This window comes from Ammospiza nelsoni, chromosome 12 (genome assembly GCF_027579445.1).
Source record: "Ammospiza nelsoni isolate bAmmNel1 chromosome 12, bAmmNel1.pri, whole genome shotgun sequence".
NCBI classification, from domain to species: Eukaryota; Metazoa; Chordata; class Aves; order Passeriformes; family Passerellidae; genus Ammospiza; species Ammospiza nelsoni.
Genome location: NC_080644.1, coordinates 7,754,644 through 7,779,025, shown reverse-complemented (window position 1 = coordinate 7,779,025; position 24,382 = coordinate 7,754,644). Strand labels below are relative to the sequence as shown.

Below are 24,382 nucleotides of genomic sequence, written 5' to 3'. Positions count from 1 at the left end.
GCATCAGGGGACTTTTATGTGGGATATTAGGAAAGATTCCTTCACAGGAAGGGTCATTGAACCTTGGAATGGGCAGTCCAGGGAAGTGGTGGAGTCACCGTCCCTGGAGGTGTTTAAGGGAAGACTGGACATGGCACTCAACGCCCTGGTTTAGCTGAAATGGTGCTTCTGGGTCACAGGCTGAACTCGAGAACCTCGGAGTTCTTTTCCAGCCTAGTTCATTTTGTGATTCCCGCGGCGGCGCCTCCCAGCAGTGGGGCGGGCCCGGAATGGCGGCGGGGCGGAACGCGGCGCCGAGGGGCGGAGGCGGCGGCGGAGTCGCATTGTCGGCGCACGGCGGGGCCGGTCCTTCCCCAGCCGGTCGGTCCGTCCCCAAACCGCCCCCCCGGTCGCGGCCATGCTGCCCGGAGCCCGAGCGCTGCGGGCGGCGGGGCTGCTCCGCCCGTCCGGGGCCACTCCCCGCAGCGGGGCCGCCCGCAGGGCGCGCTGCGGGCCGGGACAGCGGCCGGCGTGGCGCGGCTTTGCGCTGCCCGCGGGGCCCGACCTGCGGCACTTCCTGAGGGCAGCTGCCGCGGGGCAGCCGGGACCGTCGCCAGAGCTGCCGCCTGAGCCGGGCTCTATCCCCGGTGCCCCGAAAGGTCTGTGGGTCTTCGGGGTCGGAGCTGTTTGGGTCAGCCGAACCCCCTGCTGTGGCCTCGCTGCCGGGTCAAGGGCAGCCGTAAGGCCGGTGCAGACAATGGTGCTTCCCAGTCGGAGCAGAGTGGGGAAAATGGGATGTTTGGTTGCTTTTGGGGACCTGAGGGGGTTTTGACGCTAGAAAGAGTTTAGTTCTTGGCTGCAAAGTCGTGTGTGTTCTACCACCACGGCGTTGGACAGAGAGCAGGTTGCTCTGGCGCCTGCCCGCAGTGTGTGCTGGGCTGTCAGTGGGGCTGTGGCACAGGTGGTGCCCTGGCGGGGATGGTGTTCACTGCCCCGAGTGTTGTATCTCGGTAAGGACACAGCTGCTGCTGCTGCTGCTGCTCTGCAGTCACAGCCCAGCCCTGCCGTGTTGCAGAGCACACGAGTTTCCCAGAGCCTGCCCTTTTTTATCCCTTGTGGGCTGCAGGTGCAGGCAGCTTTTGTGCTGCTTCCCTGGCTCCAATGGTGGATTGAGGCTTGCTCCCGCAGAGCAGGGGCTAGGACAGGTTGTGGATGGGAGCTGAGCAGGCTCCTGTGTCACATGGCCTGTGTTGCAGTGTACCTGGAGACCTACGGCTGCCAGATGAATGTCAGCGACACCGAGATCGTCTGGGCCATCCTGCAGAAGAATGGCTATGCCAGGACAAAGGAGCTGAGTGAGGTAAGGCAGCACCTTGGCAGCTCTCCTGGAGCCCAGCCCTCACGCCCTGCCTGTGCCTGCAAGTCCCAGCTTTTCTCTGGAGTGCAACCCTGGGGGATGTTAGGAGGTTTGCAGTCTGAGTTCTGTGAAGTGAAGGAAGCTGCTTAACAAGTGTGCTAGAAAGCTGTGGGTTGTCTTTTTTCTTTAAACTACTGGGCTGTGTCTCAGTTGGAGAGGAATTGGACACAGCAGGATCCTCCTGTCTCCTCTTTGAGTTTACTTTTACCGTTTAGTGAAGACTCTGCTTGTCTTCTGTTTCTTTCGTGCAACTCTTTTTGTTGAAATCTTCTGTGTGCTCAGGTAGGTCTTTTTCCCTGAGTTAAGTGAGTTTTAGAGTCTACATCTTTAGGTTACCGGGGCAGGGCATGAGAACTTATTTTTTGGTTTTGATAGATTCTTCTCTTTTTGTTGCTTTTGATTTAGGCAGATGTGGTTCTTCTTGTCACCTGTTCCGTGAGGTAAGGAGATATTTGTCACTGGTTTGGGACACTTTTTAAGGAATTACCATTTGAAAACCAAGGCAATAAAGATGTTGCATGAGGAAAGGAGTATGCAGGTATAAAACTGGCTATTTAGTTGAGGGTAGGGCTGGCTGGTGCTATGATTTACAACATTCATTGTGCCATGAATTGCTTCTCTGGGTAGTGAGAAGTTCTTTGGTAGTGTAATCTCTGTGTATATGTCATGGGCAGTGAGAGACCTGCACAATTAATGATTTTATTTTAAAATATTCTGTCTTCTCTTGAAGCGACTCTCTAGTGCAGTGTCTGTACTTTAAAAATGTGAGAAATATGTTTATGGGCAACTTGATATAAAGGGAACTTTCCTTGTTTATTCTGAATGCAGAAGACACCAAATGCTTATTGCAGGGTACTTTGTAGTGTGGCCAAGGCACTTTTTGTCCCCAAGAGCTTAGTCCTTAAAGTGTTTCTGCAGTGGAGATGCTCTCAGGCAAGCAAAGTGATAGCAGATAAGACAGAGCCAAGACATAATCCGCACACCACAAACGCACTCTCAGGTGCCATTAGATTCCCTGCTTTAGCTGAATTCTCCTGACAGAGCACTTGGGCCGCTCAGGCTGGGGCTCAGAGCAGGAGCAGCAGCTGCAGTAGCCCGTTGTGCTGGCTCCCCAGGGAGAAGGCAGAGCAGGCCATCTGGAACCGTCTGCAGCACCTCAAGGCGCTGAAGGCCTGGCGGCCCCAGGCTCGAGCTCCGCTCCGCGTCGGGATCCTGGGTACGGCCGGGCTGCATGGCCTGAGTCCCGCTGGCAGCAGCCCCCCTGGCCTGGGGTAAAAGCAGCTGGAAGGGCTGCAGGGCAGTAACAGAGAGCACTGCCTCATGAGCAGCCTTCTCCTTTGCTGGCAGGATGCATGGCTGAGAGGCTTAAGGAGGAGATTCTGCACAGGGAGAAGCTGGTCGATGTCGTGGCAGGCCCTGATGCTTACCGTGATCTTCCCCGGCTGCTGGCAGTGGCAGAGTCTGGCCAGCAAGCTGCCAACGTCCTGCTGTCCCTGGATGAGACCTATGCTGACATTCTGCCTGTCCAGACTAGTGCAGGTGGCACAACAGCATTTGTGTGAGTACTTTTTCCCAGTGCTTGTTTCGTGGCTCTGGTTTGGAAATCTGTGCAGAGTAGATGTGTCAGTGACAGCAGCTGCCCAGGAGATGCAGTGCCTGGCTGCACTGAGTGTGTGTGTGTTTGTGTTTGTTTTTGCTGTTGCTTTGCTGTGTGACTGAGCCCTGGAGAGCATGCCCTGAGCTCTGGCTGTTGTGGACTTCTCTTTCTGTCCTTTGGGAATGCTGACACTCAGCCTGATGCTGCATTGAGTGATTTCTGTGCCACTGTCTCTTCCTGAAGTCCATGCTTCTCTCATCCCTTTCCTTCTGTGGTCCCCTGCCCCAGGTTCTGCTATTCCTTCTTCTAATGCTCCACTCATTGTAACTTCTGATTGTTTAGTTTTGGTGATAACATTGTCAGACATGAAATCAGACTCTGCTCAGTGTGGCTGTAGTGTGTGGAAGGACAGTGTCATTCTGCAAGAGTGGGATGTAGAAAGATCTTTGATCACTGCCAGGCTGCAGTGGCAGTCTGTGCCTCATTAGCTCTCCAGCTTTCTTGAAAATGTGCATGAAAAATCAGGAGGCATTAGCTCAGGGCAAGCTGAATCCAGTGTGGATGGTGTGTGTGTGGAGCTGGCTGCAGGCAGCAGTTCTGGGCTCATCCTGGGCAGGATGCAGTGTGGATGGTTCTGCAGGAGGGAGGTGACCTGTGCTTTCCTCTGGGCAGGTCCATCATGCGGGGCTGTGACAACATGTGCAGTTACTGCATCGTGCCCTTCACCCGAGGCCGGGAAAGGAGCCGCCCCATCGCCTCCATCCTGCAGGAAGTGAGGATGCTCTCGGATCAGGTGAGGCAGAGCCTCCTCCCACCTGTCCCAAGCCTGTGGGAGGAAGGGTGGTTCTTGGTAACAATGTTTTCTGTGGTACTTGTAACCTGTGCCTTTATCTGCAGAAATGAGGTTGTGGTGGGGCTCCACCACTGGCTTTTGGAGTCCCCTTGTAATAGTCCATGACAGACAGGCATGGGAGGGCTTCAGTCAGAAACTCCTTGCAGTAAAACCATGGCTACCCTTGCAGCTCAGCCATCCTGTCCAGGTTATATTTCTTCCTCTCTGTATATTTTGTAGGGAGTGAAAGAAGTGACGCTCTTGGGTCAGAATGTGAACAGCTTTCGAGACCTGTCTGAGGTGCAGTTTCAGTCAGTGGCTGCCCCAGCCCTCAGCCGTGGCTTTAGCACAGTGTACAAAGCCAAAGCAGGAGGTTTGCGCTTCTCACACCTGCTGGACCAGGTCTCTAGGATTGATCCAGAAATGAGGATCCGTTTCACCTCTCCACACCCCAAGGATTTTCCCGATGAGGCAAGTGTAAAATAAACACCTTGGCTTTTGCTTGCAGGCAGCAAGGCAGCTCTGAAATGTGAGGTATGGGCTGTGCTGCCTTCCCAAACAAAGAGATTGTGGGTTCCCAAACTGGGAACAGCAGCTCCTGGGAGTTGGATGTTGGGGCTAAAGCTGGCAGGTTTGCAGTTTGCTGGCTTTTAACCAGGGAGTACTCTTCCCTTGGCACCCAGGTACAGTTAAGCTGTCTGAGACATCTGATCACTTACCACAGGTCCTGCAGCTCATCCAGGAGCGACACAACATCTGCAAACAGCTGCACCTCCCAGCCCAGAGTGGGAGCACCCGAGTCCTGGAGGCCATGCGGCGAGGGTGGGTCACCCATGAGGAGCCCTGTGTCCTGCCCTTTGATTTGCCTGCTGGTTTCTCCTCACTGATGTCGTGGGTTTCCATTTAGTAAATCCATGTGCTGTTCATTGCAGATACACAAGAGAAGCATATTTAGAGCTCGTGCACCACGTGCGTGACTCTATTCCAGGTACGTGTTCCTTTGGCTTGGTCTGAACTTGGCATGGCTGCATCTCACTGTCCTTTCCCAAGTGCAGCAGTCCTGTCTTCCATGAGGGAAGTGTACAGCTGTATGTGTCTTACAGGAGTGAGCCTGAGCAGTGATTTCATCGCTGGGTTCTGTGGAGAGACAGAGGAGGATCACCTGCAGACGGTGTCTTTGCTGCAGGAAGTCCGCTACAATGTTGGCTTCCTGTTTGCCTACAGCATGAGACAGGTGAGTGCAGGCACTGGTGGAGAAGGCTGTTATCTCTGGCTGTGTCCCCTAAACTCCTCAGTGCTATTTCTCACAATAACATATTTTTTTAAAAGCTGATGAAAATCATACCCAAAGACTTGTATGCTGGTAGATGTTGTTTGTCCCGGGTAGCACTTGTAGGGTATGTGGTTCTGCAAGGGCTATTTTGCCTGGGAGGCTTCCAGCTTCTCTGTAGGAGTGTCAGGGTTGGTAACTGCTCAATGACCTGGCTCTGAAGATGCTCCAGGGTCATTGCAGGGAAGCAACTGTGTCAGCAGAGGCTGCAAATACATTATTTGCTGATGAAGAATGTGCTGATGGTGCTGGGCTGGAGCCCAGCTATGAGGGTCTGTCAGTCAAGTCTGGAGAGAAGTGGTGAATTTTTGAGAAGGTATTTCCATGAGAAGAGTGGGTAGTTGGTAAGTCTCCATTAGAATGCTCTCCAGAGTGTATGATACTGCTGGGGAAGAGGACAGAAGGTTGGGAAACTTAAGGAAGCAAAGGGATTTAGATCACCATTCAGTACATAGACTGGAAGTAGTAGAATCTGTTGCCTGTCTATGGACAGACAGGCACAGGCACATCCCACACAGGAGCTGCAAAACTCTTTCACAGCCACTGATACTCAGTGCCCTGCATCAGACCCTCTGCCTAAAAGGTGGAGAAGAAAGATGTGAGGAGCGTGAGGGCAGGGCTGGCACTGGAATAGTTCCTTTGTGATACAAACTGAAATGCTGTTGGAATGTGGGAAGCTGTTGCTGGAGGAGCAGTGGGGCTGGATGGGGTCAGCCAAGGCTCTGGGCTCAGGCTGGGTGTTGAGGGGCTGCTCTGGCTCTGTGTGTGCAGAAGACACGGGCACATCACCGGCTGCAGGACGATGTCCCCGCAGATGTGAAGAAGCGGCGGCTGGAGCAGCTCATTGCCACCTTCAGGGAGGAGGCTGCGAGGGCCAACACAGCACTGGTGGGACAGGCCCAGCTGGTGCTGGTGGAAGGGGTGAGTGGGCCTGGAATGGAATTGTCCTCCTCCTTTCTTGCTGGATCTGAGGCTGTGCACAGCAGTCACCACTTCTGCCTTCCCTTCTCACTTTCCCCTTGTAATCCCAGGACTCCCAAGACCGTTTCTTCACACTTAAACAGACAGCCTGACTTTGCCAGAGCACTGAGCTGAGCGCAGGGAATGGGATCAGTTAGGGATGCATCTCTGGCCAAGCACAGAATTTGTGCTTTGGTGTGTGAGTGTCACCCAGCAGCTCTGGACACAGTGATCTGTTCCAGGGCTTGGTTAATGTAGGTTTAATACCATCAATAGTGCTCAATTAATTCCTGAGGCAATAAGGCCCAGCAGTGAATCAGAGCAATTGCCGTGCAGGTAATGTTCCCTGTCCTCTTTCCAGCCCAGCAAACGCTCTGCCTCGGAGCTGTGTGGGAGGAACGATGGCAACATCAAGGTGATCTTCCCCGACGCCGAGCTGGAGGATGCTGCTGAGCCCGGGGCTCCAGGCAGGGCCCAGCCCGGGGACTATGTGATGGTGAAGGTGACCTACCTGCAGTGCTCAATTCCTTGCTCAGTGCTGTTCTCTAGGGCAGCTGCTGCCAGAAGAGCCTAAAATTAGAATGGATCCTCCCCAGTGCCTGAAGGCCTGTGCTGTTTCTTTCAGGTAACCTCTGCCAGCTCGCAGACCCTGCGGGGAGTTCCGCTCTATCGGACCACCCTGTCCCGTGCTGCTGCTTCTCACTGAGGGATCCCTGCTGCCCCTGGGTGGAAGCAGCACATGTTCTCCATGAAGAAACAAGGAACTGTGGTCAGGTGGAGAGATATGGTAGAACCAGGAAGATATATATGTATATTAAAATTTATTTATGGAATAATAAAATACATATATATTTTTGCTTTGGTGCCAAGTTATCTGTCATAGTGTGTGCAGGTTCAAAGGGATAGAAGCTGTGTGTGAACTTGCAAAATCCAAGTACTGTGAGATTGTGTATTTTGACTTGCCCTGACGCTTGTCCCACCCTCAGAGTGCTGCAGGTCTGTCCTCTGACTGTGATCACGTCCTCTGGCACAGCCCAGCCTGAGATGGATGTGCAGAGCAGTTCCTTCCTACAAGCTCAGCTGAATTTAGGAGCTGCAAAAGCTGGTAGTACCTACAAAACATAGCCCCAGTAGCTGCTGGAGAGGGACAGGAGTACTGTCAAAGGGTAGAAAGGCCTGAAGTAACAGAAGATTAATTAATTCTTTCAAAATATTGGCAATATGCTTGGAAAGGGGATGCAAGAACCCACACCACATTTGTGTGTTGGAATGTGGCACTGGACTGTGGAATGAAAAATGGTGTTTAACGTGCTCCAGTGAATCTGTTGTGTCTGGGGCTGAAGGAATGCAGCCTTGCCCTGGTACTGGGGAGGATTGGATCTTGTCTGGAGAAGATTTCCTTGTTTCCAGGCCTGGCGAATGCGTGGGAAGAGATGGCTGCTTAAAACATGGGGTGCAGTTTTGTAATCCAAACATCTATGGATGTCCTTCCCTTTGCTTACCAAGAGAAGTGGTTGTACTGATTTAAATGGCCAGTAAGTTCTTCAAATGCATCTGACAGTTCCTTGTTTTCATCAGCCTGCAGCTGACCCTGGCTGCGCAATGTCACATTCCAGCCTGCTCTGTGAAATTCAAACAAGGACCTGTGACCTGCACTTGTGAGTAAACTGAGATGTGAGAAAGGATCACCCCTTTTCATACAGATAATCATGTCATTAAAATAAATCCTTGTAAAAGGCTCAAGCCAGTGGCCAGTTTTGAAGGAACAGCTGGTAGCAGGGCAGTCACAACATGAATTTGCAGAATTTTAAAATAAACGTGAAAAGGTTTTGCTCGAAAGCCACCTCTCCTGCTCAGCTCTTTCTGGGCTATAATTGTTTCTCTTTGAAAACAGCATGGTTCACTGAATATTCATTAGGCTTCAAGAAACAAATACATTTTGTTTATTATCAGAGCTGAGTCCCTTCTCAGGAAGTGAATCTGCACAGACAGCACTGTCTGTGTGGGCTCTGAGGGACTGACAGGCACACAGGGCTGCTCTGCCCTCCTGCTTCCACATGGGAATGTGTATTTGGCCCAAGTTCACAAACCAGGGCCTGAACCTGTGTTGTGAGTGAGGATGAGCCTGTGGTCCAGGGGGGTTTCAGGAAGAGGCAGCAGTTTGGTTGAAATCCCAAAGGCAGCAGCAGCATGTATAAGCAAACAGCCCTCAGAGGTGATGGGCAATGAGGCCAAGATGCTTGGCTCATCAAGCCCACTGATCAGTAGCCAAATTTAACTGCCCTATGGCAAATCTTTCAGCTCATAATTCCCAGGCATTTTGGGATTAGGGCCCAAGCCAGCACTCTGGAAAAAGGGCTGACACCCACCTTTCCCTGCTCATTTTGACCTCCCCAGGAGCATCTATTCCAAGTAGAAAATACAGACCACAGTGTGCCCTCCCCCCTCCATCCTGCTTTGAGGCCAGCTGTGGCCCTTTTACAATCATTATTTTAAGAGTGGGAGACTAATGAGGAGGAGAGCTGGGTTTTACATTTTGATGAGGAGGTGATGATAATGCTCACTGCACGGGCTCCCTGGGGAGCCGTAGCACTCACCATTTGCTTCGCCTCCTTAGTTTTTATAGGTCTCGGGAATGAAGACCGAGGTTCTAAGGCAGCAAAGCATCCATTAGGAAGTGCTTACGGTGACCTTGGAGGCTGAGTCAGTCCTTTGGCACGGCGTGGAAGAAGGAATGTGTTGTTTTTCTTGAGGCCTGGAGGTGGGATGCAGGTTCTGTGTCACTTGTAAGGTTTGCTGCCTAAATCCAGCTATTGGGAAAGCTGGACACCTACCTCGTTTGTGCTCTTGCACGTTTCTGTTCCCACCCTGAGCAGGGATGAGAGCCCTGAACCCTCCCAGACCTCCCATCTCCCTGATGTACACCTGTGCCTTCTGCAGGTCAAAGCTGTGCCCTTGCAGTCAGTCCTGCCCATGGGCAAACACCTCAGGAGGCTTTTGGCAGATCAGGTTTCCCAGTGCAGACCTGAAGTGCGGGGATGACATTTACTTTCCTCCAGCAGCCGTGCCCTGAGGGTGTCTCCTGACACCGGAATTTCGTAAATCACAGCCTGAGCTTTCCTCTCTGCTGGCAGGGTGTGGGTGAGGCTGGACATCACCCGCACACACAAATAGCTTCACCTGGCAGAAAGGTCGCTGGCAGGGAGAACAAGAGCCTGTTTGTTCCCCTGGCCCCCATCAGAGAACAAACTTGTTTGTCCTCAGGTCTTGGCTGTGCTCGGGGAGTGGAGGGACCGAGAGCAGCAGGTGCTCACAGCCCCTGTTCCCTGCTCAGCACTGGCTTTTACTGGTTTAAGGACAGCCTCAAAATTGATCCCCATCACTGCCTACACTCTCCTGCCCAAATTTGCTCCCTTCTCCAAACTTTTGAAGCAGCTTGGGCAGAGCAGTCAGGCTTTTCCCAGTGCCAGAGCTGGCCACGGTGTATCATGTCCTCCCCCAGAACGCCTCGAACTCTGCAGTCTGTGTTCCCTCTGCATGTCCTGGTGCTGGTGGAGGGAAGGATGGATGTTTTCCCTGATGTAAGCCTGTAAGCACAGTTTGCTTTAGGTCAGCTGGAGCTTGCTCTGCTGAGGGGGTGGCAGGTGACAAGGCATTGCCTCTGAGTGATGCCAGCAGCCTGCCAGGCTGTGCCAGGGGAAATGCTTTCCTCCTCTTTCCTTGTGGCTTTTCACTTCAGCAGACAGGCTCCATGTGCCTGCCAGCCCATTCCCCCAGGCCTCCTCCTCCTCCCTGCTCTGGGACTGCTGTGGGCTGGGGGTTCAGGGAGTTTTCCTTCAGCAGTTTTTCATCACCATTTCTGAAGCCAGCTCTTTGCACAGAGCTTTGGGATTTAATGCAACCTAAAGAGCTTTCAAAACTGTTTTCCACTTCTAATAACAGTTCTACAGTTCACTCCTTTCTGAAACTGGCAGTGGTTGGGTTCTGGCAGGGCAGGCACAGCTGTTCCTGCAGGCTCCTCTGCAGTTGATGGTGAACTCTGTGCTGTGCTGGAAATGCAATGAGCTCTCCATTGCCATTGCTTGGTGCACCCCAGACCAGCCCCAAGCTGCTCTGCAGCCCCCCCAGGTTGGCATTGTGTGTCCCCAGCCTCCCTCCATGTCTGTGTGCCTCCCTGGAGCACTCCTGGGCTGTGACCTGCATGACAATGACAGAGGTGGTGAGTGGCAGCTCCGAGCCATGGGGTTTGTGAATTCAGAGGGTATCTCAGTCTGTCACAGGCACTGCTGCTCTCTGGGGCCCAGCAGTCCTGCAGCTTTCCCTCCTCCCTTGTGAGCAATTTATTTCCTTTGCTGACAGACAACTATTGACTTCTCATTCTCCTGAAGATGAGATGTCTTGTCTCATCAGGTTTAAATTAGTTTTATCTTTAGCCTTTCCTATTAATAAGCTCTCATTGCGGTGTCATTACTTGATATCTATTTTCTGATGTTTTTCATTAATGGCTCTATATCTTCCAGATATTTTTTTCAAGTGTTTTTCCCCTGCTGCTGAGTTATTTAACAGTCAGACACAGATCAGAGACATGAAGATGGTCTGATGCTGGTCAGGGACAGCATGGAATGGCCCAGCACCACTCAGTGTGCAGGGCAGGGCACTGGGGCTGTGGTGGGGCAGCAGTGGGGCAGCACTGGGCTGTCAGGGGTGGTCATGCATTCCCTCCCTGTCTCTCTGCATCCCTCTGATCCCAGCCTGAGCTCTGACACGTCTGGGGCTCTCAGGAGCACGAGTCAATAGAGTAATTAAAATGCCTCCAGTGAGGCGAAGGTGCTGCAATTCCTTTGGACAGCTGTATCTGTGAAAAGCAGAGGGCTGCTTTCTGTGCTTTGTGTGCCTGGCAGGGGCTCTTCCCCTTCAGCAGAACTTCCACCAGGAAATGTGAAAGGGAATTATTTCACATTATTTCAAGGGGTCCCTGCCCAGGGTCCCTGTTCCTGCTGGGTCCAAGCCACCTTCCCCAGCAGCCAGTGTGGGGCAGCTGCCCCTGCCACCAGGAACGTGGGGCTGGAGTGCTGCCAGCCTGGGGACAGGCAGGGTGGCCAGCCTGGGACAGGCAGGGCTGTCAGCACAAGGACAAGGCTTGAGGCTTTCTCATTATGGCTCCAAGGGTGTCAAAAGCAAGGTCCATCAGTGTTGAAAACACCCGAATCTCAACCTTGCTGCCTTACATTGACTTCTTGCATTGAGGAGGAGGAGAAGGTGTCTGATTCCTGGAGAGCAACCCCAGGGATGACAACAGCCTGATGCACAGTGGCATGTCTAATGGAGCTGTCAGGGTGCTCAGGGACACTGCTGGGGGTGTGTTTGCCACTCACAGAGCGAGGTCATTGTGGGATCCGTCACCCACCCTGGCTGTGGATCCCATGTAGGAATTACAGAGTGGCTGCAGGATGGGCAATCTGCAGCAGTGCCTCCAGCAGAGGGTCTGAGAGTGATTAATATTCAGCACACTGCTGTGAAAATGAACAGCCAGAAAGGATTGTCCTCCTCCCCTTCCTGCATCCATGAGGACAGTGATGGGAACAGAAATGAGATTCACTGATTATGGGGTTTTGAGACTAAACAAGTTGCTCTCTGGGTTATTTAGTGTCTTTTAATCTGTTCCTTCTCCTTTTCTTTTTTTTTTTTTTTTATGTCTTCTTTCTGTAATTTAACTACAGGAAGTTTAAAAAAGAATAGTAGGAGGCTTTGGTTGAAGCTATCAGAACCAAACAGGAGGCAATTCTACAACCAACTTTCCTTTAAAAATGGGAAACATTCTGACATTTCATTAAAGGGAAGATTCTTCCCACAGTTTCTTATCCAAACTCAATTTTGAAAAGCCCTTATAGTGTTGGTGGCAAAGCTTTCCCTATGCCATGCTCAGCAGCCAGTGCAGCAGTGGCAATGCTGACAGTACCCTGGGGTGCTCTGCACAGCACACAGGTGCCAGTGGGTGCAGAAGCCTGGGAGAGGCTCAGACCTGACTCCACAGGGCAACTCAGTAGGGTGAGAGGAACCTCAGGAGAAACCCCATCAGAGCCCTTGCAACCAGAGCTGGCAAAGATCTGAGCTGTTCCAGAGCCACTTGTCCTGGCACACTGGGGCTAGGTGGTGCCAGCAGCAGGGACATGCCCCATGGCACTGTTTTTGTTAATATTGGTGGGTCAGAGCAGTGCAGGTGCTGCTGCTGTCCCCACAGGGCTCACAGTGGCCAGGGGCTGCCCACTCCTGCCTCGGTGACAGCAGAGGTGGGACACAGCCTGATGGCACTGTGCCACCAGGAGAGGTTTGGGCTTTGGCATTTTGGCTCTAGGGTTGCTGAGGAAATATTTACACCTTTTTTTGCAATCATTCACAGCAAGTGAGCCTTGGCACGTTCCTTCATCCTCCTCCTTCTGTTTCCTTAGGAACTGGAAACTGAAGGTGCCCAATGAGGCATTACAGATTCAATAGGTTGGGCCAAACGCTGCCACCCATCCTGTCCCCGTGTGACAGAGCTCTGCCACTGTCATCAAAGGGCACCTGGCATCTGCCCTTCATCTCTGTGCTCTGAGCACACACACAGATCATCAGAAGACCCATTCCCTGAGCCCCCAGGTGTGGGTGTTTCTGCAGCCAGGTGCTCTGGTGCAGCCCAGACGTGCCCAGTGCCCACATCTCATTGGCATTGTTACCTCTGCCATTAACTGGCCAGGCAGGGGTGGCATTGGCTGCTCAGGGTATGGTTTACTCACAGTGGTGAGGTAAAGGGACTGAAGGAGCAGCAGAAGAGGCTGGGCTGTGGTCCTGTGGCACTGGTGACACATCAGCCACACCATTACCCTGGGAAAAGAGCAGTGAGAACCTCCAGGGTTTTCAGAGGAACATTTTGCCTCTCAGAAGATGTGAGCAGGAGCCCTGGCCTCGGCAGTGTGGTACCAGGAGGATGCTGGCTGCAAACTCTCAGCTAACAGCACCAGGACTCCCCTGTTCCTGTTGGATGGGGCTCTGGGGCCCTGGGCAGGAGCAGAGGGACCCACGCTGGGCAGAGGCAGAGAAGGATGTGGGTGTTGCCCACCAGGAATGCCCAGCAGAGCCAATGTGGACACTTGGAAATGGTTGGTGGCACACAGTGCTGTGCCAGTGGGTCTGGAGGCTGCAGGGCTTGGGCATCTGTCCCTGGCCCCCCCCACCATGCAGCCATTCAGCTCCAGGGCTGTGGCACAGCCAGCCTGGCATGAGGTTTGATGCCAGTGCAGCCAGGAGCAGGCTCCTGTGCCCAAGAGCTTGCTGGTACTGCCCCTGCCCTCCTTGGGGGTCCCAGCCCCAGCCTGGGGGGGAGCTGTCCCCCTGGAGCCCCAGGGATGTGTTTGCTCATGTCAAACAGCCCCAGCTCACTGGCAACAGGCACAAGCAGGAATACACACTAACAGAACCAGCAGCTCAGGGACAGGGGCAGAATAAACCTGCATAAATACAAATCAGGGGAATATTTATTTGCCACATTGGCCATGTTTCTGCAGCTACTTTAAGCTGTGAGAGTGGGGGTCTGGCAGCCTGGGCAGGGTTTGGGCTTCACTCAGGCTTGGCTCTGGAGCTGCAGCCCCTGTGGTTCCCCACCTTTCCAGCAGACTCACCTATTCAATATTCCTCACATGTGAGTTACTCCTGTAGCTGATGGGAGAGATAAATAACAAAACCCTTGCAAATGCAAAAATCCTTTGGCAGTTTGGAAAGGAACCAAGTCACGTGCTGAATGCAGATGAAGAAAAATCATTTTTATTGTAAGGAGTAACAGAAGGGTGTGAATCTGCCTCAAATCCACCTCACCCACAATGCAGCACGTCCAAATCCACTTGGAGATTACAAGGCAGGATAGCATTCACTCTGATCAGTTCAAAGCGTTGCTGTTTGGGAACAAATAGGCTGAGTGTGCGCCTGGATTAGGCTGGGGGCTTTTTTTGCCTCTTTTTAACAGTATGAAATCACTGGAAACAGCAAAAGTCCCTTTTGAATTTGTAAGCCAATCAAGAAGCAGAAGGAGAGCAAAGACAAAGAGTTTACAGCTCATTGAATTCGTCCCTGTTCTCTCTTCCTTTCTTAGAAGGATTTGGGCAGTTGGTGCAGTCTCATGAAATTCCTGAGGTGACCAAACTCTGCCTGACTGTCTGCATCCAGCACCTGGAATGTTCCCTCTGTGCTGAGCCATTACCTGGCCAAAACCCCAGCCCCTAGTGAAGCTGGGATGGGTGTGAAGGAAAACCAGGGGATCAAGGGCATCCCTTCATCAGTGAGTGCCATAACAAGTGGTTTGTGACCATTACAGCCAGGAGGGACAGCGTCATCAACATGGCTGATCACTGACACAGCTAATTATCAATATGGCTAATTACTGACTTATCATTATTGGCACAGAATATCATTGGCACAGATAACTCTAGGCTGGACAGAGACACCAAAATCTGAGAAGGCTGAAACGTAGAACAGAAGAAAGAGTCTTTTCCTGGTTGGGTTTCTCCATTTTCATGTCTATTCTCCACCTTCTAAGTCGTTTTCCTCCCTTCCCTCCTCCTCCTGGGGAATCGCCTGCAGGGGCACCTGGAGGGACACCAGAGTGGAGATTTCAGGCAGCCCTGTGCTCCCCCTGCCACCTCCCACTCGAGGCAGCAGGGGCAGGGCTCTCCTCACCCAGCCCAGGTTCTGGCACCGCCACAGGTGGCAGCAGAGCTCTGAGCCAGGTCCCAGCGAGCCAATCCTCCTTACCCAGGGCTCTGCCAGTCCTGCAGCTACGGATTGATGCTGGGATTGACACCTGCAGCTGGGGGAGACACGCCCAGGTCAGTGCACTCCCTTCCCCAGGTGCCCAAAGCCTGACAGTCCCCAGTGTCCCCCAGCACAGGAACAGGCTCAGCAGTGCCTGCTGTACCAGGGGCCTGAGAGGCCCCAGCTTTATGGGCAGAGATGATTTAGTGCCCTCAGGAATACGGCTCTGGGGAAGCTGGGAAGACTTCCAACTCTTCCTTCCCTTCCCTATATATTAACTTTCCATGCATATGAAGCTGAGAGCTCTTCCAATCACCTCTGCAAATATTAATTAATCCTCGCAGCATCCTGAGGACCATTATTCACTCTTATTAAGCAAATATTATTAAATCCTTTTATAAGAGGTGAAGTGACTTTTCCAGGGCTGTGCAGGGCACAAGTAGGAGCGCACAGACTTTCTCTTGCTACTGTATTCCAGACCTGGCACTGCACAGGAGCAAAGCTGCTCACATCTGAGCTGGGGGCCACCTCTAAGGGCCAGTGACCCCAACACCCCCAGCACTGCTGTGCCCTGTGAGGTGCAAGTGCTCTGTGGGGCTGTTTAGAGATGCACAGCATCTGGCAGCTCTGGCTGCACCCCAGAGCCATGAGAGCCCTCCCCACTCCTGGCCACTCCCCAGGACTGTGTCCCCCATTTCAGCTGCCCCGTTCTGGCTCACAGACACCCATGGGGATCCCCGTGGCAGCCCTGGGGCTGGACTTACTCTGAAGGAGCCAGTCGATGAAGGAGCTTGGGAATGGGGAATTCTGCAAAGAACAAGGGGGTGTTAGAGCACAGGAATGTGGAGGGAGGGCAGCAGTGTGGGGACATGGGATGGGACATGGCTCTACCTGCAGATCCAGCTCCACATAGTGCCCAGATGTCACTGGCAGTTTGGAGAAGGCAGAGTAGATTTTCCCCAGAAGCCCAAAGGAGATGACACCTGGGGAGAGGGAGAGGCTGTCAGGGCACTGAGAGCTGTCTGAGGGTCACTGAGCCTGCTGGAGCCCTGTGCCCACCCAGAGCACCTGGCAGAGCTGGGAGAGCACTGTCCTGCCCAGCAAGGAGGAAAAACTCCTTGTCCTTCCTATAGATCTCAAACTCCCTGGGGTTCAAAGGCTCCCATGAAAGCTGCTACCCTGGAGCTCTCAGGTGCAGATCCCATCCCAAGGGAAATGCTGGGAAGAACAGGTCTGCAGCAATGGTGTGTGAGGTTTGACATGAACAGAGCTGGGGAGGGGAAGCCCTCTGGCTCTGTGGGGCTGCACCTGGGGGTCCTGGCATAGCCAACTCTTGGCAGCAGCTTGGATCTAGCCCTGGTTAGAAAAACACCTGTAAGAAGAGCAGGGCTGTGGTGTCTGGAAGTGGTGGTGAGCCAGGACTGTGCCACCCACAGCAGCTTTGCCAGCAGAGAAAAGCTGCTCCTGCTCCATGCAGAGAGCCCTGCTTGCACAGCTCCAGCTCTCCTGAGGACACCTGCTGCCCGTGGAGGTGGCCAGACACACAAACCCCCAGGGTCATCCTGAAACTTAATATAGGAAAGAAAATATAATGACTTACGGTTAAGGAATTGCAGATTAATGTTGATGATGCTGACCCACACGTTCACTAATGGGCAGAGCTGCAATGACAACAAGTGGCACAGTCTTGGTGAGAACACTGTGGGTGCAGCAGCACACTCCCCAGTACCACTTGAGTTCCACAGATTTAAATCAGGATGGGACAAACATCCTGATTTCATCCTAGAGCATGGCTCTCCCATGGAAAAAGAACTATATGATTTGCTCAGCACCCTTCTTAAAATGGCACAGGTTCTACTGAACAAGGTAAAAGATCCTCTAAAATGCCACTTTGCTCTAAACTGGGCTGTTGCTTCTTTTCAGTCCCACAGGGAACAGCTGAGTATAAATTACCCCATAACATCACATGATGAAATTGAAATTACTCTTAACAAATAAATTCTGACTGTGAGGAAGATCAGCAATTTTCTGTAACTCACTTATGGGCTGAAGGTATGTATCTGTGCATCACATATATATATATATATATATATATATATATGAAATGGATATTGTCCCTGCCAAGGGCAGGGGGATTGGAACTAATTAACCTTTGAGGTCCTTTCCAATCCAAACTGTTCTGTGATTCTGTGTGTGTGTAAATCTACCAGGCAGTTCTGGCAGGAGCACTGACTGCAGCTGAAATTCTTTGCAACTTCACAGCAAAGAATATTCAGACACTCACCAGCGCAGGGACAAGGGACTTAAGAGACTTGTTCAGCAAGCTGCTCACCAGATTGGTGAGGAGGCTGGGGAGGGAAAAGACAGACAAAAATTACCAGGGAAGTTGTCAAAACCCAGGACTTGACATCAAGAAAAAACTGAGCTCCTCTTTAGAGGAGTCCCCTCCTCTTCTCTGACAAGAGATGCTGCAAGCCCAGAGCTCCCCCAGGCTTCAGCAGGTATTACAGATGCTCAGGTCTTTGTTATCTGAATCCCAAAATCTGCTTGTTAGGCTGTCAATCCGTGCCCAGATTTGAGACTGAAGTTCTGCCCCAGTGCCCCAACTGACCCCCACGCTCACCCCTTCCTCAGGCTGACGCTGAAGCCACCAAGGAGGTTGCTGCAATCCTTAAGCACCAGCTTAAGGTCACCAGGGGAGTCCTGGGTCAGGGCAATGTGTGATGTGATGTTTGCTTCTACTGAGGATCCACTCAGAAACTGAAAAATCCTGGAAAAGAGGAAGTGGTGTGGAAGGTTATGGAGGAAGTCAAAGCAGCACCAGAGACCAGTGCCTGGGGCAGAGCTGCAAGCAGAGCCTTGGCTGGGACAGTGCTTCTGTTTTGGGACTTCTCTCAGGCTCCTTCTCCTGTAGCAGATCACAGAACCATAGAATTATTCAGGCTGGAATTTCCCTCTAAGATCAAGAAGCCAATTATCAACCCAGCACCCCTGCCATGTTCACTAAACCATGGCCTCCAGAGCCATATCCACGTTTATTGAATGCTTCCACGGATGGTGAGCGTCTGTGGAGTGAGGACAGCTGGAAATGGTTCCAGGGAGAGTCAGCAGCACAGCTTTTCTCACCAGCCTGTTGCTCGGTGTTTGTCCAGCACTCAGGAGTGTCTCATCCTCCCCAGCATCCTCATGGCCTCACCCTCCAGCCTCACTCACCCTGGGAAGCGGAGCACCAGTTTCGAGTACAGGTTCAGCACAAGCTCAGTCCCACGAAGAACCTTCCATGACACTCGGGCGTTCTCGAGGTTCAGCACCTTCAGCCTGGGGGTTGACACCAAGGCAAACCCACCTTGAGATGGCAGGACCAGCAGGAGCAGATCCTACAGTCCCATCTCTTCCTGCTCATTGTTTGACCTGTGGATATTCCCAGGTAAAAGTGAGGGCGGGGAAGGACCAATTCCCACTCTGCAAACAGCCAATCTCAAAGCATGGTCAGGTTTCTCAAGGCCATGTCCTCCTGAGTCTCAGTCATCTCCACAGATAGAGATTGCCCCTCCTGCTGTGTTGCCCATGGCAGTGTCACATGACTCCCACAGGTAAGACTTTTCCCATTTCTGGTTGGAATTTCCCTTGTGGCAGATTCTCATGTGAGCTGTGAGCCTGGGACTGGTGGTTTGTATGAGAGGGAAGGTCTGATCCCCTGGATGTCATGGGCCACCCTGCAGTGAGCCCCACCATGGGGCTTCTGACTCACCAGGCGAAGCGTGTCATCTTCTGGGGGGCTTCACCACCCAGCAGTCCTCCTGCTTCACCCAGAAGACCATCGAGTCCAAGCAGACTTCCATTGCCTAGGAGACCTCCTTTTCCGAGAAGCCCCGTGCCAAGCAGACCTGTCTCTCCAAGAAGGCTGTTATTGCCAAGGAGGCCATTGCCAAGGAGACCATTGTTGAGGAGACCATTGCCAAGTCCCTCCCCACCAAGGAGGCCTGTTGCGAGGCCTTTCCCACCAAGGATTCCAGCGCCAACTCCCTCTCCACCAAGGATTCCTGTGGCCAGTCCTTCTCCACCAAGGAGTCCTGTGCCGAGTCCTTCACCAAGGAGTCCTGCTCCGAGGCCTTTCCCACCAAGAATGCCTGTGCCAAGCAGCCCACTGCTGCCAGGCTGTCCTCCTGCAACAGACAGAACTTCCTTACTATCCTGTCCTTTACCACCCAGACACCCTCCTCAAAGCTGCTTTTACTGCTCTGCCTAGGGTTAGGGTTCTGAAAACCACAAAGCCCCCAGCTCCAGGCACACTGCAACTGCAAAAGCATCCTAAGGGGAACACAAAACTGCCACAACATGGCTGCCTCCATGGCTTTTTCCTTGGAACCAGCCTTAGCTTAAGACACTGTTTGCTGCCTAGAGTTAGGGTTTCAGCTAGGGTTAGGGTTTTCAAACCACAAAGCCCCGAGCTCCAGGCACACTGCAGTTGTGAAAAGCATCCCAAGAGGAACACAAAACTACCACAACATGGCTTCCTCCACAGCTTTCTCCTTGGAACCAGCCTTAGATCAAGGCTGCTTCTACTGCTCTGCCTAGGGTTAGGGTCACAAACCCTCCCTTTGCCAAATTTTCTTACCTAGGAGGCCTGTGCCAAGGATTCCACCTCCACTGGGTTCAGTTCCTGCACCAATGGGAGCTCCACTTTCTGCTCCACTTGGACTTCCTTTGCCCAGGAGGCCTGTGCCAAGCAGCCCTCCTTCACCAAGGGCACCTGTGCCAAGCAACCCACTTTTTCCACCAATGAGACCAGTGCCAAGCAGACCTGCACCAAGAGAGTCCCAGTTACTGACTGGACTTCCACTCTTGGGAGGATTTCATTGACAGGGAAGGTTGGTTTGGCCACTTCAGAGGGCTCACAGGGAGCCCTGAGCACCCTTGAACAAATCTGTGTTCCTCACGGAGATGGGCCTGCCAGGAGGCAGCTCCGTGATGAGCAGAGGGACGTGCCATGAGCACAAAATGGCACAGGACTGTGCTGTGACTCTGCCCTGGAAACAAAGAACATCTCTGAACTCACCACCGCTGGGTTGTGCCGGGTTCAGCAGGTTGAGGAGGCCCTGGGAGGGGGACAGGAGGGCCCCGAGAAGGATGAGACACCAAAAGGATGGCATGTCCTGGCACAGCACCTGTGGGAAGACTAACATCAGCCCAAACACCAGTTTCACATGGGTATTGACAGCCTGGGCTCTGGTGCAGCTCTCCATCCCTCATGTACACCGCCCTGGGCTGGCGGGGAGATTCCACCTGGGCATACAGCCTCCAGACACCATGCCCTCCAACCCAGCCCTGACCTGCAGCCCTCTTTTCCCATTCTGGCTGTGAGGGAGCAGTGGAAGCCCAGAGCCATCGATGTCTCCATGCCTGGCCGTGGTCCCCCCATGCAGAGCTGGGTGCCTGACACTGCAGGGAAGTGAAAATGCCATTTTAAGAGAGGAAGAGGGATGGAGATGAGGGAGGAGGACCTTGTACTGAGAGAGACGGATGGCTTCCAACCACTCTGAAATGGCCCTGAAAGAGGAACACTCACAGGGGCACAGCCAAATAAAAAATGACGAGTGTCACAGCCGTGTCCTTCTGCCCGCTGTGAAGAGCACCCTGTGTTATTAAAGCTCAAAGCATGGCCAGAATCAGACTCGCTTTCCCGTGGGCAGGTTGTTTGTTTCTCTCATCTTGTTCCACTCAAGCTGTGAAAAGAGTCTGTTTTCCCTGTGTTTGATCTACCCCCAGCCAAAAGAAAGTACCTTCAAGGACCTTCTGTTCCTGCCCAAGCTGGGCTTCTCAGGGTGACAGTGCAGGCTGGGGAGTGTTTGTTTATGCATGGAAAGAAATGAGAAAATGTCTCTCTGCAGCACTGCCAGGGGTCCCAGCTCTAGGAGCATTTTCTTGGACAGCTCATGTCCTGAACAGACACCTCAGCTTGTCCCTTCTGAGAAAAACAATGTACAGGGTGCAGATTGCAGAGGTTCAGCACTGAGAAATAACATTATTTAGGTCAGACTGAACAACTTCTTTATCTCTTCCAGATACTTTAAAAAACCCCCTCTATGACAGTTCTCGGCACAATTAAATTAGACTTTAATTCACTCGACTGTCTTTTACATTTTCCCTTTGATCAGCACGTAATGATGCACAGCTCCTGTAGCTGTGATTATTGAACAGGGGAGAAGGAGAGAGGCTCGAGCAGCTTCTATTGAAAATCGTGTCAAATAAAATCAGTGGGATTTGTTGGAGGGGCTCTGAAAGACGTGTGCAGCATTGCAAAAGGGTGCCAGAATGGATGTCAGGGCTCTTAGAAGAGCTCTTAGAGAATACGTGACCATGCAGGCACCTATCTCTGCAGTTATTAACAATATCTGCCAGGGTGCTGCTCCTCGGTCATGCACATTTCAGTGAGCCAAGCATCTTGCACATGCAAAAGGCACGTCTGGCTTTGCAGATAAACACTTATTTTACACCAGCTGAGATGAGGTCTGGAGAGCTGAAAATTGCTCTGAATTCTGGTCACCAAGATCATGAAAAAACTCCCAGTCCTTTCTGCCAGCTTAGTCATTATCACAAACTTAACAACAACGGGAATAAACGTGGAATTTAACAAGCAAGAGCTCTGCTAGCTTTAAAAATTAATTTTCATAAATGATTAAATGCTGCTACAGAAATCAAAGGAAAGCATCATTAAAATTCCTGCATTTCAAGCTGAGTTATTCTGTGCTGTAGGTCGCCTGATGGAGCTGGCACGGTGGCCACGGTCCTTCAGTGGCACTTACCTGGACCCTTTGATGTCGAGGTGGAGCTGCCCATGGCCACGGCTGCTGGCAGCTGCTTTTATATACCCGAGCTGCAGGAATGAGGAAAGCCAAGGAAAGGATGGAGCAGGGACAGCTCCCTTTTGCTGACTGTGAAATGTGACCCCTGCAGCAGCCTGAGCACCACACCTTGCTGTGGCCAGCAGCATCACCCCTCACCCTGGCTGTGGTGCCCACCCGCTCTGGGGAGTGTCCCAGGGCTGGTTCAGGACAGCTCTGCACCATCAAATTGAGCAGAATGAGTCCAAGGACAGTGAGAGGTGAGCAATTACCTCCCAATGAGCTCATTACGTACAGAAACCTCACAAATTGCAAAACAAATGAAGGAGAGCATGGCTTTGTGGTGCACCCTCTGCTCTGAGAAAACTGCCTGTGCCCCAGAGGCAAGCAGGAGCTGGCTGTGTGTCCAAGGAAGAGCTCCACAGTTTAAAGGAGGCTTGAGAGACACCAGATAAAAGAAAACAGGGAAATAAATGGAGGAGAAAGGAAAAGGAGCATCAAAGATGACAGGAAAATCTGATTTTGATGTTCCATGTGTGTTTCAGGGTGGATCTGGGCTGGACCAGGGCAGGACAGTCTCACAAGCAGTGATGCTGCAGCTGTCCCAGCTACTCCTTCTCACCCAGGAGCAATGGGTGCCTTTGGAGCCTTCAATTTGCAGAAGTTTCATGTGGTTCATGCAGAGTTCATGGGCATTGCTGAGTGTTTTCCCCCCTGGGCCCTAAGTGCTCGCAGGACGAAGCCCAGGGCAGGTGAGGGTGTGATGGGTGCCCAATACGACCAAGGTCCCCCAGAGCTTTGGGCCCGGGCCATGAAGAGTCTGACACATTTGGGTCTGACACAGCCTTTGCTGGCAGAGCTCTGCACCCCCTGAGCTGGGGGTGGACAGAGGGGGCTGCAGCCCTCCCCCCTGAGCCCAGGGCTGTCACCAGAGCTGGCCACCCCCACAGGCTTGAGCACCTGCTGTGGCTGCAGAGAGGGCTGGCCTTTGTTGAACCTGAGCACAAGAATGCAAAGTACACCCACACCCTTCCAAGCACCCACAAAAGAGTTGGAAACACAATGTTCCATGGAAAACACACGTGTCTTCCTCCTGCTCAAGAATGCAGGCAGGATGCAACATTTACAGGGATAACACCAAGATGCTGCTGAGCCATGTTGGGTGTAGAGAGACACTCAGGATCCTCAGGCAAGTGAGGTCAATTTTCAGCAGCCTGGGAGGAGAATGCCCTCTCCCAGCACAGCTATGGGACACAAACCAGCCCAGCACAGAGGGGAGGTCACTGCTGAACTGCTCCCCAGGTCTCAGCCCCAAACTCCATCCCCTCTACGTGCAGCCCCTGTCTCCTTAAGGTGTCCTGTGGTCAAACAAAGAGGTCAGGGCTGGGGTGGCTCCTCCAGCCTCTGACCAGGCTGCAGCCCAGGGAAACTGGGCTTTCCATCTGTGGGGAAACTGCCCTGTGGTGAGGGGAAACTACGGAAGGAAATTCTGCATGAGCTGCTCCTTCATACACGTTATTCAGGAGGCAGAGGGACATCACCTGGGTGGATCACCATCATCTGGGTGGATCACCATCACCTCTGTTCCAGCTCTGAGCTGGATCACAGCTGTGAGCTGGATCACCTGTATTTTTCTTTAAAGTCACCACTGGTGCTGTGGGGACTGCAATTCCCATCAGCAATTCATGTGGCTCAGGGTATCCCTTGAGAATCTGGCTACACACAAAAATGAAAAGTTTCTGCTGGTGGGAGCACAAACAGTGACCAGGAGCTGCAGAGCAGATTGCCCACCAATGCAGCAATTGCACAGTGCTGCTCTCCAGGACAGTCTGATCCTGAATTCCTGCAACACAGCTATATCTCAGCTGCAGAAGTTCAGGAGGCCCAGTGGGAGGATGTGGCTTCCACTGTGGGTGGCAGGGGTGGCATGGGGGCCCATGGGAGTTTGGGGACATTCTCTGGCTCCAGCCACACACCCAATGACAATCTGGAGTCACGGGGGAAGGAAACACAGGTCCAAATGTTTGCAATATTTGCCTTTACGGTCAGCTTCACGCTCCCTCGCTGTGGAAGGGCTGCACGCACGGCCTCACCCCCGTGACACTTCCTTCTCCAAAAGTTTGTGAAACCTAAACCCTGCTGTGCTCTCCCATGACAGAGGTGAGAGCAAGGCGTGAAGCCAGGAGCTCTGCCAGCTTCCACAGCCCCCTGCCCAGCTGCACATGGCTGAAGGAGACCTTGATGAAGATAAGGGAAATATCCCAAGCCCTGTGCACCGATGGAAGGGGAAGATGCAGGACTCACATTCAAATCCACCTTGAGACTTGGCCAGCTACCAGGGGAAGGCTGGACAGGGTGTACTGGATGCTGCCCAGCAAATCCAAGGATACCAGTGCTGAAGGGAGAGGAAGGGATCTGTGATTCCTTGCTGGACTCTGCTGCAAATCCCCCTCCCTGCCTGAAGATTCTTTTTATCCAGAAGAGCTCTGGGCAGGGAGCTCCTGTGCACCCCTACTCCTGGCAGATCTGGGGCCAGGGTGGAGCAGAGAAGGGAAAGGTGTCTCAGTTCCAGAGGAGGGAAAGGTGTCCCAGTCCTCCCTCAGCTGGACTGGATAACACACGGCACAAGGCAGGACAA

At 52.6% G+C, this 24,382-nt stretch overlaps 2 protein-coding genes across 2 annotated transcripts; one reads left to right on the top strand and one right to left on the bottom strand.

Moving 5' to 3' along the window:
• Positions 1–397: 397 nt before the first annotated feature.
• On the top strand, positions 398–6,978 carry CDK5RAP1 (CDK5 regulatory subunit associated protein 1). The gene is made up of 13 exons (XM_059480794.1): positions 398–638; positions 1,236–1,339; positions 1,802–1,836; positions 2,512–2,612; positions 2,744–2,954; positions 3,666–3,786; positions 4,066–4,296; positions 4,550–4,647; positions 4,758–4,813; positions 4,929–5,059; positions 5,927–6,076; positions 6,477–6,617; positions 6,741–6,978. The coding sequence occupies exons 1-13, from the start codon at positions 398–400 to the stop codon at positions 6,819–6,821; spliced, it is 1,701 nt and encodes a 566-aa protein (XP_059336777.1). The 3' UTR covers positions 6,822–6,978.
• Positions 6,979–13,893: 6,915 nt separating this feature from the next.
• LOC132078611 (BPI fold-containing family B member 4-like) lies at positions 13,894–21,717 on the bottom strand. Its single transcript, XM_059480859.1, has 12 exons — positions 21,706–21,717; positions 19,959–20,067; positions 19,518–19,703; positions 18,651–19,065; positions 18,113–18,217; positions 17,523–17,669; positions 17,184–17,247; positions 16,500–16,560; positions 15,791–15,882; positions 15,664–15,706; positions 14,900–14,954; positions 13,894–14,734 (listed from the first exon to the last, which is right to left on the bottom strand). The coding sequence occupies exons 2-11, from the start codon at positions 20,050–20,052 to the stop codon at positions 14,923–14,925; spliced, it is 1,239 nt and encodes a 412-aa protein (XP_059336842.1). The 5' UTR covers positions 20,053–20,067; positions 21,706–21,717; the 3' UTR covers positions 13,894–14,734; positions 14,900–14,922.
• Between the last annotated feature and the right edge of the window lie 2,665 nt (positions 21,718–24,382).

Bases quoted from the DNA above. Each gene is read 5' to 3' on its own strand.
- CDK5RAP1 (XM_059480794.1), top strand. From the start codon at position 398: ATGCTGCCCGGAGCCCGAGCGCTGCGGGCGGCGGGGCTGCTCCGCCCG. The intron at 5,060-5,926 runs GTGAGTGCAGGC...CTGTGTGTGCAG, and splicing joins TTGCCTACAGCATGAGACAG to AAGACACGGGCACATCACCG. The intron at 6,618-6,740 runs GTGACCTACCTG...TGTTTCTTTCAG, and splicing joins GGGACTATGTGATGGTGAAG to GTAACCTCTGCCAGCTCGCA.
- LOC132078611 (XM_059480859.1), bottom strand. From the start codon at position 20,052: ATGCCATCCTTTTGGTGTCTCATCCTTCTCGGGGCCCTCCTGTCCCCC. The intron at 17,248-17,522 runs GTGAGCGTGGGG...TTCCCTCCCCAG, and splicing joins AGCGTCAGCCTGAGGAAGGG to CCTCCTCACCAATCTGGTGA. The intron at 15,707-15,790 runs GTAGAGCCATGT...TGTTCTTTGCAG, and splicing joins ATGTGGAGCTGGATCTGCAG to AATTCCCCATTCCCAAGCTC.